Source organism: Salvelinus namaycush, chromosome 8 (assembly GCF_016432855.1).
Source record: "Salvelinus namaycush isolate Seneca chromosome 8, SaNama_1.0, whole genome shotgun sequence".
Classification (NCBI taxonomy): Eukaryota; Metazoa; Chordata; class Actinopteri; order Salmoniformes; family Salmonidae; genus Salvelinus; species Salvelinus namaycush.
The window spans coordinates 27,252,772-27,261,443 of NC_052314.1; the positions used below are offsets into that span (position 1 = coordinate 27,252,772).

Consider the following 8,672-nt stretch of genomic DNA (forward strand, 5'->3'; position numbering starts at 1 on the left):
TTTCGGGGAAACCATCATCCTAACAGTGCACTGTGCACCCGCCCACTTTCCTTTACCAATTCGTTAGAGGCTGAAACCAGGGTTCTGTGTATAATGACGAGATGCTCATGTCTCTGCCGTAACAATGGGAGTATTTGTCCAAAAGGCTGGAAGGCAGGTGACAAGTTTAGGTCTGCATATTATGCCCATAGAAACACATTGGGCTTATTCTGTACAGATTTTGGCGAGAGTGAGCCCTCTCGCTTCCTCTATGCTGAAACTGTCACTGGAGAAAGCATCCGGGCGAGCGAAACAGCGTCCCACTGTAGTCCATGTATCTGTTGCCATATGTCGCCTCATTCGGAAATTACCTTCACATTTCAATTGCGCAATATGTACGCTTCAATTTTACAGATTGAATAGAGCCCCAAGTCATCTGTAGTGTTTCAGTTAATTTCCTGCTCCTGACAGGTCCTGTATTATGCGCCAGCACAATATACATGTACTCTATGTATAAAGTAGGCTGCTTCTGTCCCCCCTTATAAGGCGTCTTGAAGCTCCATAGGTTACCATTCAATTAGGCTTCGGGGGAAAAGTGCTCTATCTGACAGCATTCCATGCGGGATTAATTTAGTCATGCGTAACTGCATATGTGGAGTGAGTCTGAAAATCTTACATTCTTGTTAATCTAACTGCACTGTCCAATTTACAGTAGCTATTACAGTGAACGAATACCATGCTATTGTTTGAGGAGAGCGCACAATTATAAAATCTATTAATAAACCAATTAGGCACATCTGGGCAGTATTGATACAATGTTTTGAACAGATATACAATGGTTCATTGGATCAGTCTAAAACGTTTCACATACACTGCTGCCATCTAGTGGCCAAAATCTAAATTGCGCCTGGGCTAGAATAATACATTATGGCCTTTCTCTTGCATTTCAAAGATGATGGTACAAAAAAACCACATGTTTTTTCTTTATACACTGCTCAAAAAAATAAAGGGAACACTTAAACAACACAATGTAACTCCAAGTCAATCACACTTCTGTGAAATCAAACTGTCCACTTAGGAAGCAACACTGATTGACAATAAATTTCACATGCTGTTGTGCAAATGGAATAGACAAAAGGTGGAAATTATAGGCAATTAGCAAGACACCCTCAATAAAGGAGTGGTTCTGCAGGTGGTGACCATAGACCACTTCTCAGTTCCTATGCTTCCTGCCTGATGTTTTGGTCACTTTTGAATGCTGGCGGTGCTTTCACTCTAGTGGTAGCATGAGACGGAGTCTACAACCCACACAAGTGGCTCAGGTAGTGCAGCCCATCCAGGATGGCACATCAATGCAAGCTGTGGCAAGAAGGTTTGCTGTGTCTGTCAGCATAGTGTCCAGAGCATGGAGGCGCTACCAGGAGACAGGCCAGTACATCAGGAGACGTGGAGGAGGCCGTAGGAGGGCAACAACCCAGCAGCAGGACCGCTACCTCCGCCTTTGTGCAAGGAGGAGTACTGCCAGAGCCCTGCAAAATGACCTCCAGCAGGCCACAAATGTGCATGTGTCAGCATATGGTCTCACAAGGGGTCTGAGGATCTCATCTCGGTACCTAATGGCAGTCAGGCTACCGAGATGAGATCCTCAGACCCCTTGTGAGACCATATGCTGACACATGCACATTTGTGGCCTGCTGGAGGTCATTTTGCAGGGCTCTGGCAGTGCTCCTCCTTGCACAAAGGCGGAGGTAGCGGTCCTGCTGCTGGGTTGTTGCCCTCCTACGGCCTCCTCCACGTCTCCTGATGTACTGGCCTGTCTCCTGGTAGCGCCTCCATGCTCTGGACACTATGCTGACAGACACAGCAAACCTTCTTGCCACAGCTTGCATTGATGTGCCATCCTGGATGGGCTGCACTACCTGAGCCACTTGTGTGGGTTGTAGACTCCGTCTCATGCTACCACTAGAGTGAAAGCACCGCCAGCATTCATAAGTGACCAAAACATCAGCCAGGAAGCATAGGAACTGAGAAGTGGTCTGTGGTCACCACCTGCAGAACCACTCCTTTATTGGGGGTGTCTTGCTAATTGCCTATAATTTCCACCTTTTGTCTATTCCATTTGCACAACAGCATGTGAAATTTATTGTCAATCAGTGTTGCTTCCTAAGTGGACAGTTTGATTTCACAGAAGTGTGATTGACTTGGAGTTACATTGTGTTGTTTAAGTGTTCCCTTTATTTTTTTGAGCAGTGTATTAACTTTTACCAGATTTAATATGTTATATTCTCCTACATTTATTTCACATTTCCACAAACTTCAAAGTGTTTCCTTTCAAATGGTATCAGGAATATGCAAATCCTTGTATCAGGTCCTGAGTTACAGGCAGTTAGATTTGGGTATGTCATTTTAGGCCAAAATTTAAAAAAAAGGGTTGGATCCTTAAGAGGTTTTTAAGTTGGTCCACTCTGGACTCCAAAGGCAACAAGCCCACCTCCCGGAAGTCCTGTACCCCAATGTGGGTCCTAGGGGGGACATTCAGCATATACAGTACCTGTAACATTATTTTGCATGACCTGCATTCACTTTTCCCGCTTTTTTGATAGCCCACTATACCAAGCAGAGCAGGCATTATCAAAATGACACTGAATCAAGGTTAAGACAAGCAGTTTCTTAACTTTGATGTTAAAATATGTAGTGCCAGGATATAAAAATTGATATTTGTTCGCCTTTTTTTTTTTTAGCAGCAGCAGCAATCAGGTCTCCAGAAAGGGATTGATCTAGGGACACACCAAGATAAGATACAGTTATTTTAGATTCAATCTCCTTGCCTGCACAGTTTACCTTTATCTTGTCAGCCCTAAGCAATCTACGTTTTTTCCAAACAAAATCGATTCAGTTTTTCCCAATGTAGTGACAATTTGTTGTCAGTCAACCAATCTCTAAAAAAAATGCAAATCCTTACTCAGGGTCTCCTCTAGTCAATATAACTATTTGTTCAGCACTTTTGAAATGTACAGCGACAGAACATGGGCCGTTCTTACAGTATTCTCCCTGTACACCAAACCAGAACTTTAAGATAAATAAAGGGGGCATATAAGCGGACAATGAAAGCTCTTACAATATTTGATGATAACATTTATCTAAAACAGGCTATAGACTACATGTACACTACCAAGTCAGAACATGACTCTAAGTTATTTATGGGGAAATGGACCAAATTATTAGGGTGAGGCACATGGGCTAATAACAGCTTACTACACAACATACACTTAGTATTACTTTCTTAGCTATAGTATACATATCTTCCTGGCATATTACATAATTTATGCAAGACATTTTTGGATTCACCTTGTGCTGTGTTCACTTGAACAGGAAGGTGGTGCAAACTTTGTCATCCAAGTCTGGCATTCTCTGGAATTATGGTGCTTTCAAGACAACTGGGAACTCAATAAAAAAAACAAAGTTGAATCATAATGTCAGGGATCTTCAGGTCAGAGCTCTAAAAAGAGGTCAGAGTTGTTTTGTTTTTTATTACCCCTTTTTCTCCCCAATTTTGTGGTATCCAATTGGTAGTTACAGTCTTGTCTCATCGCTGCAACTCCCGTACGGACTCGGGAGAGGCGAAGGTCAAGAGCCGTGCGCCCTGCGAAACACATCCCAACCAAGCCGCACTGCTTCTTGACAATGCCCACTTAACCTGGAAACCAGCCGCTCCAAAGTGTCAGAGGAAACACTATGCACCTGGCGATCGTGTCAGCGTGCACTGCGCCCGGCACGCCACAGGAGTCGCCAAACCCTCCCCTAACCTGGACGATGCTGGGCCAATTGTGCGCCGTCCCGTGGGTCTCCTGGTCGCGGCCGGCTGTGCCAAAGCCTGGACTCGTACCCAGAATCTCTAGTGGTACAGCTAGCACTGCAATGCAGTGCCTTAGACCACTACGCCACTCGGGAGGCGAGGTCAGAGTTGCCGAGTTGGAATTCCGAGTTGGATGACCCTTCAAAACGTATTTTCCTCAGTCAGAGCTTGTTTTTTTTCCAAGTTCCCAGTTGTCTTGGACTCACTGAAGTTTGAGATTTCCCCAGTTTCCAGTTGTTTTGAATGCGGCAGAAGTCATGCTTGATTGATTGCATGGCCAATGTATTCAACCTTTTCTGGCCCAGGTTGTTGAATGTTTATCCTTTTAAGCTTGGAAAAGAGACCCTTAAACCCAGACATGGACCACACACCTACTCCACTGAATAGCAGGCTAGTGATTGCTTTGCAACGCTTGCAGTTAGCCACTGATTCCTTCCAAACCACTCATTGTTGAATTTACGATTTCCAACTTGTTGTGTAATGTTTGTGTCTAATGAGCACCGATATGTTTTATTTATAATTTAACTTCATATGACAAGGATTGAAAAGGATTTGCCAATACTGTAGATTGTCAATGTGATTCATGATGATGACTGCTTGTCTAGCTTGCTAGCTAAGATTTTGAAAGCTAGTGTAAATATAACGTGATTTGATGTCAATTGATGTAATTATCTGTGGCCAATGACCTTGAGCCTTCTTGGATGGGCACTTTCAATGTAACTCTATGGCAGCACCCAAGGGGCTTGAATTTTCGAGCTCTCTCCATAGATTTTGCAGTAAGGTATTGTCCCCATGAGTGACAGAACACTGAGACAATCACAAAGCAACTACAGAACATTACCAACCACTACGCCCTGTATTTTACACTGGCTGCTCCACCACCACAGAAAACACCGAGTTAGGCTGAAACGCCAACATTTTGGAGCTGCATTACTCAAGAAAGCAAAGAAAAAGACCAAGTTTGTTTGCGGCTTTATTAACTCAATGATAAAAAAAAAAAAGGTACATTGTTTGCGAGCTGATATGTGACACATATTAATGCCAAAATAACATGCAAAACATCTAATATATATATATATATATATTTAAATTATTATTATAATTATTATATATATTTTTGCCCCACCTGCCCTGAATGACGGGTCGTCACTGCTGCCACGTTAATTCTCATAACCTGCTATGTTAGTTCTCCTAACCGCCCAGATTAATTATCCTAACCGGTTTAACTAAAACACTACAAGGAAGCCGCAAGCAGCCACACAAAACGGTCTTGAGTGGCAACCAATCTGCCCAATTAGCTGTTATGTTTCCATACACCCACTTATGTTGATCCTCCCACTTATTTCGCACGCCCACTTTCAGACACTCCACATATGCAGTTACCCTACTGGATTGATTTGGCGGGGAAAGATGGTCCTCTCCAACCGGGAAATTGTCATTTAATTAATGGTTTCATTCGTTTAATGGCATGACTTGGAAGTGGCCAGTATGAAAACAGCAGGTCAGTCAGATTCAGAAAGATCTGTGAGATAACGCATAGAAATAACTGTGAGACGAACGCATGCCATGCACATGTGCAGATGTTCATGGTGATTACCTCAAAGCTGTCAATCCAATTCACGAAAGATAGAAATAGCACAGAGAAGAAAAGAAACGTGCCCGCGGTTAATGAATGAATATAAAAAGCATCCCAGTTTCCCTGTCTGCCTACTCAACCGAAACATTTCAAGAGTCATTAGAACTGTGCGCTTATCACAGCAAACTACAGCCTGGCACTTATTAAAAATATGGATTTATTGTTCGAAAATAATATTACCCAAATTAGGTGTTCCAACCCGATAATTATGTTATTAGTATACTATAACACATTAGAGAAAACTGTGAGTGATATAAATATTCCAATGCGATGAATAAAGGCGTTTTCTCCTGTGCACGAGCTCAAAACAAAAGCCTGCAGGGGTGATCGAGCCCATCACCCCTGATATGAATTCTCCAGAGATGATGAGCAGACTCCCCCGTCTTGAGCAACTTGCGTCTTTCTGGAATGCTGGCGCGTGTGTCAGCTGTGAGCCAATCCGTGGCCCCAAACGTCACTATGTGGGTCTCATGGTTTGTGTTTAAAACGGAGAAATGCCCTGATGCACCGCATTCTCTAACCACTTGAGCCTCGAGTTTATTCCTCTGTCATTGGTGACAGCGCGCGATGACGATGCAACGCTAAGGGACCACAGTTTACGCACTGACACCTTCAGGTGGACACCGACTGTGGAGAGCATCTGTACCCTGGTAAGGCGATGGAAAACTCAAGCGTAGTGGTCACTGATGTTCCAACTGCTGGCCTAACAGAATTCCTCAACTTCACCATGAATGACACCATCTCCCGACTCTACGAAGGCTTCACAGATGAGCTCGCCATGACAGAATTACGCGTAACGAACGACCCGGTATCTCTGAAAGTCAACACTCTAAGGACTGCGTTTGCTGCTGGGCTTCGGGCTAAGCTGCCACCGACGGAACCCGCTCACTTGGTGGTTGCTTTTTGGGATTCCCCGCTAAGTCACGGAATCAATGTGTTTGTAGGAATTGTCCTGTGCTTCACAATGCTGGGCCTAGGGTGTACGGTAGATGTGAGCCAGCTTGGGGAACATATCCGCAGACCCATCGGGGTTCTGCTGGCGCTAGTGTGCCAGTTTGTTATCATGCCCCTGGTCGCCTTCCTGCTTGCTTTGGCATTCTCTCTCGACGATGTGGCGGCTATGGCCGTGCTACTGTGTGGCTGCTGTCCAGGAGGAAACCTATCCAACATCATGTCGTTATTAGTGAACGGGGAGATGAATCTGAGGTAACTAAAGGAACGAATACAACTATCTCCCACCTTTCCAAGTGGACTATAAAATGTACCTCAAATAAAAATATCTCAATTTATAGCCTAATTGGATGAATGGAAACCTAAACCTATATTAATTGATACATTGTCTGATATTGCACTTAATTCACGATGCCTATAACTCGAAGTTTAGGCACACGTAGGCTATTACTTAGATTTTACGCATATTGGTAGAGTTTTACGCATGATAATTAAAATAGAATTGTACGCACGGTCGTATCTCCAGCATAGCCTACTGTTGGGACTTGTGGTCCAGATTGTCCAAACAGATTGATTTGAACACATCTTAATTTATTAAATATAACATGATGTCATTATTTGAGGATCCATCACTTAATATTCGTCCACTATTCTAAAAAGTAATATTAATGTACTGGTCAATCTGCATTTGGGGACTCGAATAAAGTTAATGTGACGGTGTGATACACTTTTGTCTTTCTCTTTTCAGCATCATCATGACCATTTCCTCCACGGTCCTGGCGCTGGTTCTGATGCCTCTGTGTCTGTGGATATATAGCCGCGCCTGGATCAACACCCCGGTGGTCAACCTGATGCCGTTCGGCGCGATCATCCTCACCCTCTGTAGCACTCTCATCCCCATTGGCCTGGGGGTCGTGCTCCGGTACCGCTACAACCGGGCGGCGGACATCGTTTTAAAGGTATACAGGGCAGCCTCAAATAACGGTCCGGTATAGAGGAAGGTTTGGAGACGGGTTGACTGGTTCATTGTGAGATTGAGAGCACTTGGCACATACTTTAGACAGACAGTGAAAAGCAGTTTTATTATTTTTCTTTGCCCTTTTCCTTTTTATAGTTTAGTTTAGAAATATGACATTACACGAAATTCATCAATAAAATGTATTAGACCTAGGTACTATATAAAGAATACAAATGTATGATTACCTAAATTATTTCCTGATTCTAAGTGTCACATTAAGAATGACATACAAGACTAAAATAGTACATTTTATGATTAAACAGGGTAGTTTTGCAAGTAAAATAAATCAAAATGTTTGTAAAAGTCAGTTGTGGATCTTTTGACTTTGTAATCACTAGTGTGACATTATACCCACTGAGTCATTTTTTATGTCTAGCTTTTAGTGGCGACAAAGCCTGCCCACATTGCACAGTGACATCAGAGGCAGAGTACTGTCAGGGAGAGCCCCTCGGCAGGAGATGTGTGACAGAGTCATAGAACTGGATGATAGATCCACAGAGGGGAAGGGATGCAAGAAATAACATCGATTCAAGTGGACCATGGTCACTTGTGGCTTTTCCTTGCTCCTTAATAATACTGGTTCTGTTTGAATATCCTGAAAATGCGTCCATTGTTTCTTCCCTCCGCCCTCCTAAAACAATCTGGATGTAGAGAATGCAGATGTCATAAAACCTTTGTTGATTCCGTGCTGTTTGTTTCCCCAGTTGTCTCTGTGGTCTCTGCTGGTGACCCTGGTGATGCTGTTCATCATGACGGGGGCCATGTTGGGGCCAGAGCTGCTGGCCACCATCCCTCCATCTGTCTATGTGGTGGCTGTCCTGATGCCTGCATGTGGCTACGCTGCAGGCTACGGCCTGGCCACCCTCTTCGACCTACCGCCCAACAGCCGCAGGACCGTGTCCCTGGAGACCGGGTGCCAGAACGTGCAGCTCTGCACAGCCATCCTGAAGATGGCCTTCCCACCACAGCTGATGGGGGGCATGTATATGTTCCCTCTGCTCTACGCCCTCTTCCAGGCCGCCGAGGCCGGCATCGTCATCCTGGCCTACCGGATGTACAGGAAAGAGGTTCTACACAAACCAGACACAAACTCACCAGGGGACAACAGGGGTATTGGATATGATAGGTTTGAAGACGAGGATATGGGTTTTGACAATTCTTACGGGGCGGTGACCACGAGTGACCCAAATCTCATCATGCTGGAGCCTTGTCCGGACTCTACTCCTGTTTAG

General features: G+C 44.2%; 1 protein-coding gene across 1 annotated transcript; it reads left to right on the forward strand.

Annotated features, from left to right (window-relative positions):
- The first annotated feature begins 6,369 nt into the window (after nucleotides 1-6,369).
- LOC120052089 (sodium/bile acid cotransporter 4-like) lies at nucleotides 6,370-8,672 on the forward strand. Its single transcript, XM_038998942.1, has 3 exons — nucleotides 6,370-6,677; nucleotides 7,171-7,381; nucleotides 8,145-8,672. Exons 1-3 carry the CDS (start codon nucleotides 6,436-6,438, stop codon nucleotides 8,670-8,672), a joined length of 981 nt encoding a protein of 326 aa, XP_038854870.1. The 5' UTR covers nucleotides 6,370-6,435.